Source organism: Hipposideros armiger, unplaced genomic scaffold, assembly GCF_001890085.2.
Source record: "Hipposideros armiger isolate ML-2016 unplaced genomic scaffold, ASM189008v1 scaffold_106, whole genome shotgun sequence".
Taxonomy (NCBI): domain Eukaryota; kingdom Metazoa; phylum Chordata; class Mammalia; order Chiroptera; family Hipposideridae; genus Hipposideros; species Hipposideros armiger.
The window spans coordinates 1,654,115-1,675,967 of record NW_017731456.1 but is presented as its reverse complement, the minus strand read 5'-3'; the positions used below and the strand labels follow the sequence as shown (position 1 = coordinate 1,675,967).

General features: G+C 40.8%; 1 protein-coding gene across 4 annotated transcripts in view; it reads right to left on the bottom strand.

Moving 5' to 3' along the window:
• Positions 1–21,853, bottom strand: part of PDE4B (phosphodiesterase 4B) — a 524,178-nt gene that overhangs the window by 114,210 nt on the left and 388,115 nt on the right. For all 4 annotated transcript variants that reach the window (XM_019646767.1, XM_019646766.1, XM_019646768.1 and 1 more), the window contains 3 exons: positions 17,675–17,711; positions 17,477–17,547; positions 8,274–8,323 (listed from right to left, as the gene is read on the bottom strand). In XM_019646767.1, coding sequence (XP_019502312.1) covers positions 8,274–8,323; positions 17,477–17,547; positions 17,675–17,711 — 158 coding nt within the window. The remainder of the gene's footprint in view (positions 1–8,273; positions 8,324–17,476; positions 17,548–17,674; positions 17,712–21,853) is intronic.

The window sequence follows — 21,853 nt, the reverse complement described above, 5'->3', positions numbered from 1 at the left end:
CTTGAAGTAATGGATACCAGAGTTTACTTCAAGTGAAGAAAAGTCACATGTAGTCAAGATTAGCGAGGGACGTTAGCCTTGTGCACATGCCTGAGAGCTAGCAGGCACTTAGACAAGCGTGAAAAAAAGCCTAGTATGAGCCTCAGTTTCCAAGCCTTTCTGATTCAGGCATGGGCCTACACTCATTTGTATTTGTTCATTCCATAAGCATTTACTGAACATCTACTATTCCAGGTCATACGCTATACACTGGAGGTAAATTTTAAAAAGAGCATTAGTACTACTTGAACTTGGGACATGCTTAGTTTACAAGGGGAGAAAATTAAATCAATAAGTACAGCATAAGATGACAAGTGCAATAACTGAGATTTTGAGATAATAATTAAGATAATAACCGAGAGTGATTTTAGATGAGTTGCAGGGAGCACATCTGAAAGATGACATACATGCTGGGTGTTGAAGGATAAAAAAAAGGCACTTTCCAGATGACAATGGGTAAAGGAACTAGTATTTACTGAGCATATCTTGCGTATCAGACTCCTCTAGAATGAGAATGAGACTGTATATTTAGTTTCATCCTGACTTCAGAATCCAAGAATCAGTGAACATAAAGAACTTGCCCATAGTGTCAGGGTAAGAAAAAAACCCTGAACTGAATATGTGGACAGTATTTTCTGGAAAGAGTAGCCCAAGCAGGAGGAGCAGCACAAAGGCAAGAGGACAACACGGGCCTGGCACATCTGAGGGACAGGGCGTTCAGTGCCCCTCTGCCATCAGCTGTGCAAGGGGGCAGGGGATAAAGTGGGAGATGGACAAGGGCAAGGAGTAAATCAGGAGCAAAATTCTGGAGGACTTTGCATATCTGGTAAGAAGTGGGGATTCTTCCTGGAGGCTAAAGGACAGCCAACTAAGAAAATAACATAAATCATAACTACAACACTGGGCTGTGAGAGGTGACAAGAGAGATAAAAGGCTGGACGGTGAAGCCATTACTCAAAGCCAGGAATATGGGATAAGAAGGAATGGTGAAGCGGGGGTGGGGGGGTGGTGGTGGATGTGAGCCACCAGATGAACCAAAAGAGGTTAGCAAAGGGGTGAGGTAGCTGGCGTTTCTATATATACTTACTGATAAGGAAGTGGGGGTACAGGGAGTAAAAGAATAGGGGTCGGAAAGGGGATGGGTGGTCAAGCCAATATGGTGGGTTCTGACAACCAGACCTGCAGAAAGCTGCCTGTTCAAGATGGCTCCCTGCCTATGAACCTGGGAGGTGGAAGAGTCCAGGCTGAGGAGGCTCTCCGGCTCTGACTCCTGGGGCTGTCCAGGTAAATAAAGCTGTCAAGAATATCCAGAAAGAGACAGATGATTCCTGAGGGCTCTCTCGGACACGCCTGGGAGCTGCGTGACCAGGCTTGAAGCAGGCAGCAGCTGGGGTTGGGAGGATATAGGCACGTGGGCAGCCTCCTGCCTCCTGTGGGAGCTCTGCAGCTGAGGCAGCTGAGAGAAGTGAATCTTTCTCCCTAGCCGTCTCCTCCACCCTCTGCTTCAGAGCCCTGGTGCCTCAGCACAGTGCAGGCTGCCATAAAGGTTAATTCATACAGGAGGGGCTGCAGCTACAAGCCACGCAGAGGCGGCAGAAAGGACAAAATTGTGTGTGTGTGTGTGTGTGTGTGTGTGTGTGTGTGTATGTGTGTGTGTGTGTGTGTGTGTGTGTGTCTGGTTTTTTTGGAAGAAACTGTTTATTCAGAGAACCATATATCAAACACAGTCTTACTGGCAGACAATAGCGATTTGCCTAGACAGTTTATGCCATCAAGTAAACATTGAGACAGGCTGCGTAGAGCTAAAGGTGTCACCCGTCACAGTCTCAATTACAGGAGATGCTTTTCCACACAAAACATTGAGGTAACTATATCTGGGCGGCTGCCTGAGCCTACTGTAACCAAAGAGAAAGAAAGGCCGGAACTAAAATGCAAAAGAAAGAAAGAAACTGTGTTTGGAGATAGGTCTGCTACAGTATAAACTTTTTCCTTTCCCTGGCTTACTGCTATAGCAAAACCTGATGGTTGTCTTTGTGAAAAAAACGTGTCTGTATCTAGGTCCCTGGCAGTGATTTGCCTCTGGGAGGGCCAGCAATCTATTTAATGACTCCATTGACGTCAATAGCATAACTCAAATACTTACTAACATGCATGATTCCAACTTTCAAGGCGGGGGGCGGGGGATGGAGTTACTCAGCAGTACAAAAACATGAAGTGGAATTAATGTGGAACGAACTCAACTCTTTAAGCAGCAAATGAGACAGTAGATGCTGCAGGTCTCATGGGTTTCCTTTAATATGAAGAAACATTCACATTAAATTTAGAAATTAATTTTGAACTGGTGAAATTGCCATTAATGAGCAGGGCTTTGTTTTTGGCAATGTTTGCTTGAGGGTATCATTTTAACTATTTGCACTTTTGTTGACCTGTCAATATTTTTGCAACTACTGGTACTTAATTTTAGACATATATGAAATAATTGCAAATCAATATAAATAGCTCAATGTTGATGCTCTGGGGTAAACTTTCACAAGAAAGCTATTTCAGACAAAAGCAATTCTTACAACCGTTTGGGGCATTATTCTCAGAATTACCTGGGCTTTTCAAGTGCATTTGCCCTATTGTTTTGTCCATAAGTTGCCTAAACACTCAAGGTGAATAATTAAGGCAATTATACTACTAATTGAGGCCACACACACTCAGAATGTTGAAGAAAAAAATAAATTTCCTCCAATCTCTTCTTTATTATGAATGGCCACAGACTTTTGTAACAAGATTGATTTTATCCGTATTTGTCCATAAGTGTTGCAATCCTGCCTGACAGTTCTTGCTTAATGTAGAAACCAAGCAAACGTTCAGCTTATGCTGAGCTTCAGTGTCAGTCATGGGACACAGCTCGGCTTTCAGGCCATTGCAGTGGTTCTCAGAGAGCCCTGTGTTTGTGCACACATGGCCCATCTCTCATCCTAGGCCCTGGCAGCTCTGGCAAAGAACGAGACCTGAATCAATGTCATGACTTTCTGAATTTCTCAGAATCCAAGACAACTCACTGAGCCCCTTGTCTACCCCTCAAACAGACCCTGCACCTGGCACACTCCCATCAACTTCCAGGTGAATATTCATAATAAGTAAAGCTATGGGAGGAACTCATACTGAGAATTGGGCTTCTTAAAGTCTCTTTTTCTGTTTTATCAACCAGTAAAGAGTCATTTCCCCCCCAGAATGTCCTGTACATAATGAAAGAAACGGATTCCCATGAGCACTGAAAACAATTAATTAAGTCTGTTTCTCACTTAAGTCGACCTATTTCAGACATACTGGAAAGCCCTAGATTATCCTATTTCTCTGTACACAGGCTTTTCTTGAAATACGTCTAAGACTAATGTCAAAAACTACCATCAATCAAGGTTGTGGATCTCAGGTTGGGAGAGACTTTTTTGGGTCTGCGGCAGTCTGGCCAGTTCTAAAGGCAATTTCCTAGTCATCTTTTTGACATGGTTTGCTGTCATTTCCAGTGACCCACGGACTTGGGTGTTGTTCTTCATAACATCTAATCTGTTACATTAGTGATGCTCTTGCTCAATATGTTTATTGGTAAATTTTGGAAGAAGAAAATGAGTGTAGAACGTCTCTCCACACACATCAATTTGGCTGCTAAAAGGCTATATATATGACACATATTATTACAAATCAAGTCACATTTCTATGAATCAGAAGTGCTGGACATTAAAAGAAATACTTCTCTATCCTTTTGTAAAGAGTCATTTCGTAAAGGCAGTGAACACTTGATAATTGACCCTTTCAGTAAATTCTCACTTTCATGACATGCCTGTAATTACTACTAAAATGCATGTAAAAAAGCAAGGGATGGATAGCATGGGTGGACAAAATGTGACGAGTACCCTATACATGCACACACGCCACACACATCACAACCACACTCACACACTTACTCACATACATACGTATACATTGATTTTCTTCATTTATCTAATTTTTTTTTTCTCTTGAAAATAGTTTCGGGGTCTGAAATCCTGAGAAGTACTTCAATTTTCCAGTTTGAGTGTGTACAGATGACAGAACCCAAGTCCCTGCCTTGTTTTGGAGCATTCTTTCTTCTATTCTGTATCTTTTCCTTTTTGTTCTACTCCTTATGTGTCATGTACAATAGAAAAGGCCTGGGATTCATGCTTGTGAAAAGGCAAAATGTGATAAAAATCGAGATGCTCATTGAATTTCCCAGCATTAACATTTTCAACAGCCCACAGCAGGATTTCTGCATTGTTCTCCTTCACCTGGGAGCACATGATTTCCGCTTTGCTCCATTTTCTGGGTTTTAAATTCTCTTATTATTTTACTCTGGCTTTCCTACTCAAAGTGCAAAATGCCAACTTTTTAGGTTTAACACTTTTTGTTTACAACCTATATGACCACACTAATATATTTAAATAGTTATAGAGGTGTGTTTCAAACCCTTTTTAAATTCAGTGTAATAACTGATGTTTAATAGTAAAAAACAAACAAACAACCACACACAATTGAATATTTTTCATAGCCTTAGAGATAAAAATATTGACTCATACTAAATTTTAATTTATGAGCATTTTCCTTAAGAGAAAGTCCCCAAACTTCATGTAGTTTTCCTGGTCTAGTCAACATTTATGGTCTTCCTACTATGTGAAAATAACTGTTAAAACACTTTGAATGATAAAGAGATGAATAAGGTACACCCACTGCCTTCAAGGAGGTCTAATAGATGAGACATGTAAGCCATGAATTACAGTATATCTTAAAAGGGAATTGTTGCCATAGCACAAAAAAGGAGCAATTACACCGATTTTCTGAAAAATGAGGATGCGTCTGCAGAGGAGGGAAATTTGTGCTGTACCATGAGAGCCAAAAGAAATAATTTTGGTTAAACAGTGAGAGGGAAGGTACTGCAGATTGAGAGGTTTGCTTTGATTTCCCCATGAATTATTCCAGTTAATGATCAATTTGTAAGAGCACATGTACCAGTTTAACCATGGTTTCTGACAACTAGCTTTTGCATTTTACAAATTGCATTTCCTTCATTTAGATGCATTTTCAAAGGCCTTTTAAAAAGAATTGCCTTTTTTTCTTTCTCTCTCTCTCTCTCTCTCTCTCTCTCTCTCTCTCTCTCTCTCTGAAACTTAGTATTTTACACAAAAAATATAGTTACCTAAGTCAGTGAGGCTTTCCTAACAAACTGAATTATTGCTAAATCTGTATCAATTATTGTAGGTTTCTTTGTACCTTTTATCTTAGACCTCAATTTGAACACATGAACTCAACTTCAGTACTCATAAATGAAAATCTGATCTTATTATCAAGAAAAATCACCTTTGAAAGCCTCACTCCAGCTTTCAATTCTGTTTGCTCTGAGCCACTTATTTTTCATTCCCCTTTAAAGTTTCTATTTAAACACACCTCTTTGTCGTATGCTGATAAATATTAAAATAACAGGAAAAATCTGCCTGACTTATTTAAGCTGATAATAAGAACAAAACACAGGATGTGTGTGTCCTCCTTCCTTTTTTTTGACTGTGGTTAAGTGTTAAGAAGATTTTGAAACCTCTAATTACATAATAATTGGTATCGCTACATTCTCTTCCCAATGAAAAGCCAGGATTTTTGTAGTTTGTCACAAAGGCAGACAAAAACAAATTGCCTAAGTGGCATTGTCATTTCTTTGCTCCATTGTTTTAAAAGAATTTAGCAAAAGACTCTAGTTGCCAAGCTGTAGTTACTGTGCCAATAATCACAAAGTGATCTTTCCAACAGCGTCTTTCATTAATGTGCTAATTTATTGAACCACAAATATCACATTTCTCCTAATGTTTGTCAGCACTTATTACAAGAAAAAGAAAACATAGCTTAAATATTCAAATTGATTCAAATTTAGGGTGCATCTTAACACATTTGGCTAACTGAAATGGGAACAGACATCTCGTTAGTAGGCCAGTATGACGAAATGATAGTAGTTCCAAAACCATCACCTTTGATCTCCAAGTACGTGACACCAGTTTTATGTTAAAACACTCTATCTAGTTTCTTTTTATAAACTTCTAAAGGAAACAGTACATCAGCACACTAGGTTTTTGAAGTCCATAGATACAGTATTATTTTCTTCTCTCTATTTTATATCATGGGGCTCTAGAGGTAAACTCATCTTTACTTAATATCTTCCTGTCACTTTTATCCTTTTTCTCAACCTTTTTCTCAGAAAAATAGTTTTTAAAGTATGTATGATAAATACTTCAGAAGCCAATACACCAATGGAACCTACTGCCTTTGTTTCCTTCTTTTAAAAGTTAGGCTTTTGGGGCCAGCCAAGTGGCTCAGTTGGTTAAGAGAGTGAGCTCTCAGCAATAGGGTTGCCGGTTTGATTCCCACATGGGCCAGTGAGCTGCGCCTAAGCTGAGCTGCTGCTGAGATGGTGAGAGCGTGTGCTCTTAGCAGCAAGATTGCTGGTTCGACACCGTTTGGGGTGGTAGGCTGTGCCCCTTCCTCCCCCACCCACCCCACAACTAAGATTGAATTTGAGCAGGAGTGAGTTGCCAATGGGTGGCCGGATGGCTCAGTTGGTTAGAGTGCATGCTCTTAACAACAAGGTTGCCAGTTCAACTCCCGCATGAGATGGTGAACTACATGCCACCCCCATCCACCCCCGTAACTAGATTGAAAGCAGCGACTGGACTTAGAGCTGAGCTTGCACCCTCCACAACTAAGATTGAAGGACAATAACTTGACTTGGAGCTGGTGGGTCCTGGAAAAACACAATGTTCCCCTTCCCCAATTCCCCAACACTGTCCCTCCTCCCTGACCCCCAATAAAAATCTTAGAAAAAAAAATGTTGGGCTTTTGTACTATTTCCATTATACGTCTGGCCATAATGCCAGTAAGAGAACACAACTTCCAAGCAAGGAAGATCGTGAGTATAAAGCGAAGGGAATAGCACGCTGGAAACAGAAGCGTCAGAATGCAACGCTCGTTAGGTATTAGGTGATCTCACTATGAGTTCATCTCATTTGTTTCTCTTGTGGTTTTACTCAAGACCACTGCTACAATAGTGGGGTCAGGGTCAAGTGGAAAAACTCCATTTTGCACTTTTTTTTTTTTAAGGTTTTATTGGAGAATTGGGGGAGGGGAACAGACAAATTGCTGTCCCTCACTTCACTGGCCCATGTTAGTGTTATCATTGCGCTCTTCCTGGGTGAGGCAGCCCCTCGCCGGCCATTGGACAGCCGCTCACGGTGGCTCACAGCAGCTCAGGCTGGCTGTCGGCCACTCACGGTAGCTTACAGCAGCCCACTGCAGCCCCACTGTAGCCTACACCATAGCCGGCAACTCACAGCAGCCCAGCTCCAGGTTGAGTTGTTGTTCACCATCTTAGCTGTAGAGGGCACAGGGTTACTGGCCCATGTGGGATCCAAACCAGGGCCCTGCCGCTCAGAGCTGGTGTCCCAAGCCAACTCTTAACCAACGCGCCACTCGGCTGGCCCCTATTTTGCACTTTTAAAAATGTCATCTAACTGGTTGTATCTTCTGTCAAGAAAAATGTATGCTCTACACATCTCCCTCCATGTTGTTCCTTCAAAGTAGCCCTTCTTCTCCACACACAGCCTTCAACTCTACATGAAAAACATAGGCACAGTCCTGAAAGATGGGAAGTTAGGTTTCTTTAAAACACCTTTGAGAAACAAAATTGGATGACCTCCAAAAGAAATGATTTGTGACCTGGAAAGAGTCTTTGGTTTCACACCTGCAAAGGATGTAGACTCAAGTGGGATCTATAGCTGACACTAAAAGGAAAACCATGAACATAGCCGGTGGGGCCCAGAGGCCCATTTGGGGGCACCTCGGGGCCTTTGAGATTAGATCTCCTGGAGTTCACTGGGGCCACGCAAGCTGAGGTCCAGTTGCAGTACCAATACAGTTCTGCCTCCTGCTCCTGTGCTGGGAAGCAGCATTAGCACTCAGCCATCACATTCCGAAAGCCTGGCCATACACACGATGGGAAAGTTTCATATTGCTTTTCATGTGGGGTCACGCAGAGTTAAGTAAAGCTTCAGTATGCCTTTAAAAAAAGTCACCAAGATACCTAATTTTGAGGGCCATGATATGCAAACCAATGCTATTATTCTTTAAAAGGTTCTGAAGAAGAGGCACATTTAAGATTTTGCAATATGGAGATAGTCCATGACTTAGCTTACCTTGCAGGTTGACTCTGGAGACAGGAGGCTGACTAGCAGCTGGGGACCTCCTGTGGAGACAGAGAGAAAAGAAGGCCTGAGACTTTGTAGGAATATTCTCCCCCTGCCTCCTCATGGTCATGGAGGAGCTTTCCAGGTTACAGGGAGCTGGCCAGTGACATAATGCCATCTCCGGAAGGCAGGCTCCTGTAACGTGGGTAGATGACTGCAATTCTCTCGCATCCAGATGGCCTGGAATTTCCCTATGCACAGTCTCCTGGATGCTCCCACACTCTAGGAAGGAAGTCATGTTTACTCCAGGTCCCTAACTACCCCTCTGTTTCAGGTTTCCTTGTTCCAGGAGGCCCTCGGAAGAGGATATCCTTGCTCAGGAATGACACCAAATGTTAAGAATGAATTCCAGCTCCTTTGGGCATTGCTGTAGAAAGTTACAGTTAGAGGAGTCCTTAGAGATCCATCAGTCCACACCTCTCATTTTTGCACCTCAGGAAACTAAGGCCCAGAGAAGTCAAGTCTCTTGCCAAAGGTCACACAGCCACTAGGAACAGTAACTCAGGTTGCTTAATTTATGTAATGATCTTTTTTTATAAAGGAACTAGGCATTATTCTACATCACAACAACCTGTGGACGTCAAGAGTAAAATGAAACAAGTAAACAAATTTATGCTCCACAGACACGGGGGCTCCTTTTCTTTCTTCTTTATCCCCCTCCCAGCCCCCCACTTGCACCTTCCCTCACACCCTCTTGATCTCACGACCCTTCTCATGCTTTGCAGAACTACCAGACTCTCATGGATTCCTGGTGCATTGTTGGAGAACCTCCCGGAAATAGTACAGAGCAGTAGCCTTCAAACTTGAAGAGTACATCAGAATCACCTGGAGGCTTATAAAGACACATAGTGGGACTGACCCCCAGGGTTTCTGATTCAGTCTGCCTGAAGTGGGCTGGAGAGTTTGTGTTTCTAATGGTGCCCAGGTGGTACTAATGCTGTGAGTCTGGGGCCACATTTTCAGGACTACTAGTATAGAGAGCTCTCTGTCCCACTAAAGATCAACAGGATGTTAGCAACAAGCAACAGAGTGGGACTCTAGGCCACGGGGTCTGTAAACACAGGAGACATCTGACTAACTTGGGGAACTATTAAAAATATGATTCCCTTCCCCATGCCTGGAAAGTCTATTTCAGTGTGTCTGGAATGAGGCCGGGGAATCTGTAATTTTTTTTATTTCTCTGTGAATTCTGATGTACAGGCAAGTTTGGAAAGGAAGCCAAATTCTAAATGATAAAGAATGACCTGCAAGGTAGTGTGGAGGAAGGGTCTCCCTACAGGTGTGACCACAGAGCTATTTTCCTAGGTTTTTATTAAGTGCTCCAAATCCATTTTTGGTCCCATCAGGGCAGTCTAGCTTCTAGGTAATTACACCTTAGAGCTGCAGGGTCTGACAGGCAGGCTTCACATATACACTTCACATATACACTTCACATATACCACTCATTGACTAGCTAGGGGATTCTTGGCAAAGTACTTTTCAACCCTCTGTAGCATGGCATTTTCATGTGCGACAAGGGAAGGGAAATTGAGATCCAATGATTGCCTTTGCTCTGCTAGGCACTGTGCTAAGCACTTCTTAGCTTCTATTGGGAGCTATTATCTATTATTATCTATTATCATCTCATTTTAAGGGTAAGGCAACTGAAGCTCAGAGAGGTTAAGAAACTTGCTGAAGCACACGTGGTTTATAATGGGCATGGTTGGGATTCGAAGCTAAGTCTTTCTGAATCATCCAAAGTGCATGCTCTTTCCGCTTTCCAATCTGCTGACAACACCTGTGCTAATGCAGAAGGCCCTTTTTCAGAAACAGTAAGAGAGTAAATCCCAAACCTTAGCCTGGCATTCAAAGTCCTTTGCTCTTCGGCTTCAACATACTTTTCCCAACTTATCTCTCGGAATTCCTCCCTTCCTGACATTTTATTTCAAACCACTGACTGGCTGTTTGCTCTTATGCATCTTGTACTTCACCTTAGTAGTACTTTAAAATTGTGATTAAAACAGGCACTGTCTAATTAGTTTTCAATAGAACCCCTTAGGATCCCTAAAATCAAGAGAGAGAGAGAGAGAGAGAGAGAGAGAGAGAGAGAGAGAGAGAGAGAGAGAGAGAGAGAGAGAGAGAGAGAGAGAGAGAGGGAGGGAGGAAGTCATACATTGCCAAGGCCAAAGAGAGAGAGAGAGAGAGAGAGAGAGAGACAGAGAGAGAGAGAGAGACAGAGAGAGAGACAGAGAGAAAAGAAAGGAAGGAAGGAAGGAAGGAGGGAGGGAGGGAGGGAGGAAGGGAGGAAGTCATACATTGCCAAGGCCAAACTTCATCCCTTTTTTCCCCTTGAACATGTGCTATCCCTTTCCTGGCACTGCTCAAGCCATTCCGCTGAGAGAAATGCTCTCCCTGCACAAATCCACACATCTAAATATCATCGACCCTTCTGTGATATATGACATACATACTTTGTCCTCCTCCTGTTCCTGGCATAAAACTCCTAAAACCCCTGGAATTTCCTAAGGAGAGTGAGAGAGGTGTTTTTTGTTATGTTAATGAGGTGGCTTTTGGAAAATCCCTGGGACTGGTTGCCAGGGAAACCAATTGCGTGATTAGAGGGTTGAAACTTTCAGCCCCACCCAGGACTTCCGGGAAAGGGAAAGGGACTGAAGATTGAATTCAATCACCAATGACCAACGATTTAATCAATCGTCTCTTTGTAATGAAGCCTTCCTAAGAACCCAAAGCGTCTCGGTTGGTGAGCACCTGGAAACTCTAGAGTGGCTTGCTTAAAGAGCGTGGAAGCTCTGTTCTCCTTCCCACATACCTTGCCCTATGCATCTCTCCTCTCTGGTTGTTCCTGAGTCATATATATCCTTTGATAATAAACCGGTAATTAAGTAAGTAAAATATTTTTTGAGTTCTGTGAGTCACTCTAGCAAATTAATGAGCCCCAAGGAGGGAGACTTTGGAACCTCTGATCTAGTCAGTTTATCAGAAGCACAGGTGCAACCTGAACTTGTGATTGGCATCTGAAATGGGGAGTAGGGGGAGTCTTATAGGACTGAGCCCTTAACTCATAGGATCCAATGCTATCTCCAAGTAAATGGTGTCAGAACTGAGTTGAACAGTAGGATACCCAGCTGGTATCACAGAGAATTGCTTGGCTGTACGGGGGAAAAACTTACACATTGGAATTGGTGTCAGAATCATACTTTTAAAGGTTAAATGCCATCTTCTCCAAGGAAAGTCATCCTCTTAGCTAAAAATGATCTTCCCTTTAATCTCTCATGGGGCTTTATTTGTACCTTTAGGGTTATTTCCTCATGTTAACCTCATATGAGCACATATTATTCCAACCACTAATCTGTGGCCCATTCATGGTAGGATTCAGTTCTGACCCCTTTCTATGTAACCTCTACAGGACCCACCAACTTGCCTCACAAATTGTAGAAACTCCATAAATATTGATGAACTGTTGATTGAATGAACCGTTGATGTGAAAATGATTTGACGAGCCAAATATCATATGAATGTTTTATCTGGTTTCCCTTTTCCTATAGCGTTTTGGTTCTACATACTGCCGGCTGTGCCTCATACATGGCATGCACTCATGTTGCCAAGCTCTTGCATATGTTTTGCTCAGCTGAACACTTTCCCCCACTTTAAATGGCAAACTCCTTCCCATGTTCTAGGATTCTGCCTAAGCATCACCTCCTCAGGAGAGCCTTCTCTCCTGTGAGTGTTCTTGTCTGTTCTACTTGTAGTTTCCTATGCTTGTCCCATTATAGATTGCTCACGCTAGATTGAAATCCCCACTTTCCTGTCTGTCTTCTCAACGCATCTGTAAAAATGTAAGCAAAGATTGAATCTCGTTCATCTTTGTAACCTTGAAATCAGCTAAATATTTGGTATGATATTGGTATCCATTTTGTATTCATTGAATTAATAATATGTTTTTAATAATTTTATTTTACCTATCTTCCTGAGTTTCAAAGAAGGCTTTAATAAAAAGTAAGCATTGAACCAAGAGATTCTAAAAGTTGGATATGTCTGCTTTCTTAATAGCATGGCTCTTAATATCATCGCTATTCATAGCACCCAATTCTCCTGAAGACATCTTGAAAATTACAAAAATTATATAAATTCCTTTGTCCCAGGAGTTAATTTTGAAAAGATAGCTTTAGAGTTTTTCATTCAGACAAGCATCTGTGTATATAAGCTTTGGAAAGGCAAGGACTCTATTTATTTGGTTTATCACTTAGAACTGGTACAAAGAAGAGGCTGAATACATTTTAAATGGATGAACTTGATACATTTTAAATGACTTCTGGAAGCTGCATTAGGGTGTATAGGGCATGAGAGTGCCAATGAGAAAATGGTGAGTGCCAGAAGAAAATGGTATTGGTTGCCCAGTTTCCAATGGTCCCTAACTTATGGAAGAATCATAAGAAGTTATATGCCTGGATTGCTAGAGACTGTGATATTAATAGGGAAAATAATAAGGCCGCCGTCATGAATACTTTCCAGCCCTGAATAGCACAGTGGAGAAAGAACTGAAATATGAATAAGAAGTCAGGAATCCTAATCCGGGCTCTGGCTTCTTCCAACTGTATAGCCCTGGGCAACCCACTCAACCTCTCAGTTTCTTCCTCATTTGGGGAGAGCAGGCAGCAACTCACATTTACTACAAATTTACAATGTGCCAGGTCCTGTGTGAGGGGGCTTAACATATATTTCCTCAGTTATTCTTGAGGAAATTTGACTAGGTTCCTTCCAACTCAGAATGTTCAAAATTTTATTATTTTCAGCTAATTTAAACCCCATGCCAAAGTACATAAAGCAATGAAAGACACTTCAGATACACACTGAAAAAAAAAATTAAGTGGTCATTAATTCTTTCTCAAAGATTGCAGACATGTTGATTGAGCTATGACCCGGAAGAATGTTAATACACAGATGTAATAGATGCTTTTCTGCTAGCCACCAGTGGGGGATATCTGTGATGTGGATGAGACAGTTGAATGATGGGGGATACTGTTTTGCTCCTAGCTCTATCCCCTGGTTATCAGACTGCTGAATGGCAGACACTTCCACTCACACATGTGATTTTGCCACCAGTCTCTTTGAAGCCAGTAAATGCTTTCGGGATGCTTATCTAAATTAAGAACTCTAAATGAAAGCCATATTTTCAAAACGAACTCCTGGGACAAAGGAAATATAGGGTTTAATTTGAAGCCAAGAAATAACAAGCCCAATCAAGCATTCCTCAATGGAACATTTCGTGGAAGTGCAAGGAAATCACCTCACCAGGAATTCTGAGATTTTCAGCCTTTGGGTGGTAAGCTCAGGCAGACAATGGACTGCTTTCATGCAGAGCAAAGAGCCAAAAGATAAAGGAAATCTGGACTTATGAGAAGTGTAGTTCTATGTGGGAGTTCCTTTTCATATCATAAGCCACACTATCCAGATGTCTCATGAAAAACACTCCAAGGACATAATTATTGCTTAAATGTTACACTCAAGGCAAGGAATGGCACCCTGGAACCCAAGACAAATATTCAGGAAAGAATATTTTGAGTTCCATAAATCTCACAGCTTCAGCTGTTAAGGTAAGTGACTATGTGGGGAGAAAAATGCTCTCAGGACAATAGATCCATTCCTGGCAGATATTCTTGTCTTCAGTTTTCTTTATCTGCTTGAGGGTATTGCCAATCTAGGAATAGAATGGAGTGCTTCAATTTTCCACTTTTCCATTCTGCCCCTGCCGGGCTTCTCCATTTGTTGCTGAAACCCATCATTCAGTTCTCAGTCTGGGATGGACTGAGGAGATCTCAACTCTCTGGTGAAGCTCTAGTGGTGGACGTGCCCTGCCTTGAACCTCTACTGGTTGGTGTTGGTTTCAAGCAAGTACATGAAATAAATAAGAGGATCAACTCTGTACAAATATGGTATGGATTTGAGAAAGATCATTAGATGCAACTATCTTACTGAAAGAGATCTATTTGGTGAGTGCGGTTTGGTCTGGACCAAAGATGACACAAAGGGCCTTAATTTGGGGGGTGGTCCTCAGCCAGAGTGTGAGAATGGGCTCTGGGTCAGCTCTGAATATGGCAATTATGGTCTGAGGATACTCAGTTCCAAAAGGTTTATGTGGATTAAAACACTTAAGGCTCTGGAAAGACCTGATTTGCAAGCAAGTGGCTTCAGTCGACATAGCCTATTAATCAGCAGAACTAGGCTTTATGCCCCCAATTCTACTAACAGAGGAAGAACATCCAGACTCATGGTAACAAACCAGTAACTGAAACATGCCTCCAACTCTCCCTCCCCCACAACTCTTTGCCCTGGAGCTATTTCACGTAGTGATCTTGAGTCCTGCTTTGCTAAGAAGCCTTTGAAAAATTGTTCTTATTAAAATCCCTTCCTTCCCCATTCCAACCTTCATCATCTTGGTACAGGCCTTCCCTCCTCATATTTTAATACCTGAAAACACTCTCATAGCTCATGTCTCTGCCATCAGGCTCTCTGACCTTCATCTATTCCATAAATTCTTTCTAAATGACTCTCTGTTCCTCAGCCTTCACAAATGTCTTCCCGTAGTCCAGAAGAGTTAACAAGAGTAGTGAATGGAAACAGTACTACAATGAGAGTCAGGGTACCAAGCTTCAAGTATGACTGCTATTCCCCAGAAATGGTACGTTCTTATACAAGTCATTTAATCTCCCTAAGCTTTGTCTCCTTATCCACAGAGTGGGGGAAACAATATCTGTCATGAAGATCATTTATGGTGATTGAAACTGAGACAATGGATGTGAAATCCCCAAAGCGTTACATTGTTCCCGGAATCAGTGAGAGAAATGTAACTGTGAATTGTAATAGCTCACATTTATTGAGCATCTACTATGTGCTAGATGTTGTTATAAATGCTTTACAACTATTAAGATATTTAATCCTCAGAACAACTTTACTGAATGGGAAACTGAGATCTAGAGAGGTTAATTAATTTGCCCAAGTCATATAATTTTCAAGTGGTAGAATTGAGTCATGAAACCAGTAAGTATGGTCCTAGTTGGCCATGCTCTGTAAAGAAAAAAAGGTAGGGAAAGGGAAAGGATCACTCCAAAAACAATAATTTTCTAAATAATTGGTGGTCTTTCTTCAATAATTACTTATTGAGAAATTTATATGTATGATAAATATTTATGGAGCACTCACTAGGTATCAGGGATTCTTCTAATTCTTGGAAGAAATTCAAGGGAAAGCAAATGTAATTCTCAAGAGGCCTCAAGGGGCCCATTGTCAAAGTGGGGACAGAGATCCATAAATGGTGTGATAAGGTTTGCAGGGTGTTCAGGGCCACTGAGGGGTGCTCAGCCAGGCTTGGTGGGGTCAGGGAAAGCACCCTGCTGAAGGTGATTCTAGAGATGAGTAATGAAAGACAGGCAGGATTCCATCAGGCAACAGCTGACAGGTGGAGAGAGACATTTTAGGAAAAGAGAACAGTAAATCCATGATCAAGATGGAGAATGGAACATGCAGAGAACAACCAGACCACAGTTGTTTGAATGGGCTCTCATGTGGCCAGAGACCTGCTCTGACTGTCCAACACCGAAGGTCTTGGTACTTCCTATTATTATAAAATGTGAGCCCTGAAAGGGCAGAGAAGTTGTCTGTTCTGGTCACCGTCATATCACCAGTGCCTGGTACAAAGCGGGTGCACAATAAATATTTGTTTAATATGTACATATATGAATGGATGAATAGTGTGTATTAAATTAACACTTGTTGGGTAAATTATTTAATAAATGAATAAGCAGGGAGGACTACTGCAAAAGAGGCTGGGCGAGCCTCTAGCGTTTGCGTATATTGCATCAAATACAAACTCAACTATCAATCAAACAAACTTGAGTTGGATCATGAGGTGTCTTGGGTGCCAAGAGTTCACATTTAAACTTTATCTTAATGATAAGAGTGAACCACTGAAACGCTTCAAGGCGGAGAGTGACAAGGTCAAACAGCATGTGGTAAAATCACTCTGGGGGCAGTTTGGGCAATAGTTTAGAGGCGAGACCAATGATGGGAGAGACTCCATTGGGGTTTGCAGAGCTCTCATAGGACACTCAGCAACAAGTTATAGAACAGGGAAAGGAAAAGTAAGCTTTCAAAGCAGGGTTTACTTCCATTTTTAACAATCCCACCTTTTGAAAATTTGGATAAAAATAAAATAGGGGGTCAGTGAATAATTTTGCTAAGACTAGAGAGACAGGGTGTTGTGTAGACAATACTGGCTGGAAAACTTAGGACATTTAGGATTTGGCCCTGGTGTATCTGTAACCTATGGAGTAGTTGTTAGCAAGTTGCTAGAGGGCCTGTATTTCTCCTCTTGTAAAACAAAGGTTGAATCAATGGTTTCAAAGGTCTCCTTCAGCCCTACCATCCCAAGATCATAGATTCTACGACCTTCTGAGCCCTGTGACGATCTTTTAAAATGTTGGATAGTGAACTGCATAACACTTAGACTCATAGAGTGAAATGATTTCTAAGGAGAAAGTTACTTCAGGAATGTCAAGTTCAAACCCTTCATTTTACACTTGAGGAGACCACAGGTTCAGAAATGTTCATTGAAATGCCAGTGTTAGGTAGTTAGTTGGGAGAAGAGGAGGAGATAATCCCATACTTATTCACCAAATTGCATGAATCTGTTTATATCTTATCATAAAATAGGCAACTTGGACTTGAACATTTTGGTACTTTTCATCTTAAGTTTGAATCTCTGAATTCATTCATAGCTATTCCAAAAGAATTTTAATAGAATGTATGGCTATTATTGATAAGTATTCATACTTTCCAAAGAGATAAATAACAAAAGTCAACAAAATCCTCATCTCATTCTTTCATTTGTTGAATTCCTACTGTCTGCGAAGTGTTAAGGGTACAAAGATGAATAAGATCCAGACTAATTTCTAACACCTTACTACTAATTCTAAAATACTGTGGTATTCCATCATAGTTTCAAATTGCATTGTGTATCCTAACTTAGCTTGAATGGCAAATTTCCATGCAACATTTTTTTTCGTTTTGTTCTGGTTTTGTTTTTTCTTAAATTGCTGTTCAGTGGTTTTGCCTTATGGAAGGGATTCATAATTCCACAAAAAGTCCATGCTTACTTGTTGGATGTTCCATGCAGGTTTGTCAATATAGTGAAGTTGTTTCTCACACTTCTCAAGCTGGCAAGAACCTGTAAGGAAAATGTTTCAGACGGTTAGGAATGGAAGGAGATGAACGGGCAGATTCAGAAGCCACACTTTCAAAAGTATACCCCGGGACAGTGAGAGTGAGCGAGGGCTAGCATGATACATACATACCTGGGCAAAAGGCGTTACAATCAAGTCATCGCCATGTCTGGTGAAAAGAGAGAAAAGAAACATTTAAAAATGCATTCGAATTATAAATGTGACATGTAAGCTGTAATAGTAATCTTTATCAGTGTTAGCAATGCAAATGTTATACAAATCCTTCTACCTACACATAAAGCAGGACTGATTTAAGCATAAATGGGATCTCAGGAACTTGAAAGAGAGAAAAAAAAAACTATTAGGTTCATGGCACTTAGATTTACAGTGACTACACATAAAAGCATTAGCAAGTAAGCATATATCCTCAGGGTATATTCCTATTAAATAGTAGACCCAGAGGACTGTAATTCAAAGCAACTTGTGGATTTGGGTTGCCAGAGCCAGGAAATTCAAAGGGAGGGCTGCTCACAGGCACACACACAGCTGGAAAAAATGGTATAACAGTCTGGATAAAGGTTAACTTTGGATTTCCTGGCTTTTGTTGATTTGAACCACAGCCTTAATGCCATTTAAACACAGATTTCTGTCTGGGAATCCCATTACTTTTTGTTTTTAATAGCACTTTTTTCTTAAAGTACCCAGGGAAAAGCTTTTAATGGGAGTGTGCGGACTGAATCTACTATTACTGTATCATTGTTGCTCATTTTGTCCCAAAGATCTGATTAAGCTGTACCTAACGTTATGTAAATCTTTACTTAGAAACAGTCAAAATTGTGTTTTCAGAAATGCTCTTTCTCTCTCTCTCTCTCTCTGGCACATGCTTCGATGATAAATCGACTTAAGCCCACATGCAGCAAACTCTCCATTAAAGTCATTAGAACACACACTGGCCTGAGCTGCAAACACAAAATCAGGCCAATTTGCTATCACAGTGTGAGTCCTAACAATCTTACAGAAGTCGGTTGACAATGAGCTTCCTTTACTGTCTGATCTATCACCTTTGTCCTCATGATCACCATACAAATATGGCGCTTTACTAATTAATTATGTGAATGCAACCGATAATTATTAAGCATCTGCCCCGTACCAAGCACTGTGTGAGGCCTGGGGACCCAGAGTTGAACACTTATGTCCATGTGGGTGGGTCTCTTCTCTAACACAGGCTTTCACTTTGGGATCTTATTTAATATAATGTTTTCCTTCCTACTTTTGTCTTTAGCTAGAAGTCCCCCTTCAATTCAATCTGCTAAACTTCGTGTGCATCCATTTTGCACAGTGACTTATAAAAAGCATCCTGACAAGCATAAGCATGTTTTACATGATTACTGTACGTCAGGCCCTGTGCTAAGCACTTTATATGCATTATCACTTTTCATTCTTATAACAAGACTTGAAGCAGGTACGCTTACTATTCCCATTTTATAGATAATATCAAAGCTCAGAGTAGCCAAGCAACTGCTTAACTAGCACATTACTAACAAGTGGAGGAACTAAGGTTGTTTGATTCCCAAAATCTATGCTTCTAACCACTATGTTTCCTATTTTATCATGATTCTGCATAGTAGACAGATTGAATTATACAGAATCCATAATCCCCGTTCCCCAAAATTAAAACATAGCAGGGAAGACAGAAAAATATTGAAAACACTGCAACAAATAGTATAAATATAGAACAAGACACAAACAATGGATACCTAATGGGGGTGCAGAGGAGAGGCGATAATCACCGATCAGAGGAAGTAGGAAAGGCTTGATTGAATCGGGTGGTATGTGAGATGAATTTTTAAGGGCAGGTTTTAAATGGCATGCATGGTAGATGCTACCAACGAGAGAAATTGCCAGAACAAAGGCTTTGAGATGGGAACCCACTGAACACATTCACCCACTGAGATGCCTGGTGCCTGTTTGGGTGGATCTGAGCACATTAACTATAGACATTTGTGGAAGATAAGACTAGATGTTTCCCCATGCCCATATGATAGACAGTGTCAACAATGGTTGTGGAGTGGGCGCTTAACTCAGTAGGAAGAAATGAGCCAGTTCAGGTTTTTAATCTTATTTAATATAATGTTTTACACTAGGCAAACAGAGAAGTGTTTTAGAAAGTAAAATACTATGGACACAAAGGGACAAATTAGAGAGGAAGAACTGGGAAAATAGGGGACTATTGCAATCATTCAGATGAGAAGAAATAGGTAAGGTAGAGGAAGAACTGAGAAAAGACAATTTAAGGTACCCTAAATGTCTTGCCAGGGACTGGCCATTTCATTGGATAAGTGGTCATAAAGAAGTAGTATTTTCAGTTTTAAAAAATGGGTACCTGGGAAAATAGTGAAGACATGAGTAGAAGAAAGAAGAAGGTGAGGAGTTGTTGGGGGAGGGGCTGTATCACTTCCCCACATGTTGAGTTTTAAGATACTTGTTGATAACCTGGTACAGACATCAAGTGGAAAGGCTGAACTATGGGGATGAGAGCTACAGGTTTAGGAGTTACCTGCAATAGTGGGGATTGTTAAAATAATGGTAGAGGGTGGCTTCCTGAAGTGGTGGGATATATATATGCTTCTATGCTTCTAAAATCTATGAAATCTATGCATATATATATATATATACACACACATATATATGCTTATATATATAAAATCTATGCATATATGCATATGTGTGTGTGTATGTATATATATATATATATATATATATATATATATATGCACATATATATGGAGAGACAGACAGACAGACAGACAGACAAAGGAGAACCTCAGAATTCTAGGAGAGTAGCCCAAAGGAGAGACAGACTGAAGAGTTAAAAAGAGGAGCATTTGTGATAAATGCGGAGTGGTGAACTGTGTCGAGAAGTGCCCCTTCCCAATCTATTTTCTTGAGATGAACTTTAGATGGATGGAATATGTAGCTATTTGTTCAGATTTCTGCTGTGAAGTTCACACTGTTCGTAAGACATCAGGGTGAACTGGGTATAACGTAATGGAGTTAGAATTAAGTAGATTATCTATGGCTCCTGGCTTTTTGGAGTCTAAATACTCAACAAATGCTAAATCATACAAGCAAATCTCATACGTATATCGTACTAAAAGTTGATATATTGTTGCATAATAGGGAGTTACTAAAATTGTACAAACTAATGATTAAAGGGAGACGAACAAACATTAAGAGAGCACCATGTCAACATGACTTTATCATTACGGAACTTTGGAAGTTCAGTAGAGCAGAACATTTCAGAAGCAAGAGATGGACTTGCAGATCCCCAGCATTGGCTCCCTTAAAGGAGTTGAGCTGCAAAAGCTAATGCTGGGTGTCAATAGCTGCTAGAGGTAATTCATAGATAATTTATAAGTACAGGGAAAAACAAAACAAAAAACAACAACTCCTATTTGAGTACAGCCAGATTATGAAACTATTCTAAAAATTTTAATCCTAATTTTATGTATTAATAAAGAATAAAATGGCATGGAAATAACAAAAAACTTGACTGGTTATGAAAAAGTGATGGACTCAAACCACTCTAGTGGGCAATGCCTCTCAAGAAAGAGGCCAGATTTCAGAACCATGTCACAAGCACCATCTAGTGACAAAACCAGCACACTACATTTTAGTAGAGTAATTGGAGATGAGAATAGAGTGGGTCTTAGAATGGAGTGTAGGCCTACTCTAAACAATGAAATAGTTTTCTAGAAATGCTACTTCCAACTGCATTTTGGATTTTATTTATTTCATCCTTCTCTGCTTCATACCTACACACACAGCAATTTTACATGCATATTTCTGGTAACACTGATTTTAGTCTGTCTTACAGACATATACTGCCGTAGTTCAGAGCACAGATTTTGAGCCAGACGGCACGGGTTTGTTTCCTGGTGGCGCTATTGTTCACTATGAGACATCAGGCTCCCTTCTCTGTGGCTCACGTGCTTCGTCTGCAAAGTGGGGTGTTGTGAGAAGTGAGCTATTATACAATGTACAACTCTTACAACAGTGCTCGGCGCCTAAAAAGGATTTTAGTTATTTGTGGTTATTCTTATTGATAGGATGCATTATCGTTATTATAATTAAAGAATTGCAGGCCTATCTCCCCAGTTGTTGAGAACTTCTTTAGGATAGTCATGTCTGCCCCCATTGCAATCAAGGGAACTATTTATATTGCTCTGTAAAGTTTATAAAGCACTTTCATACACAGTATCTCATATAATAAGAGAATGTCCTTGACTCTAGGGAATGGTGCAACCATCT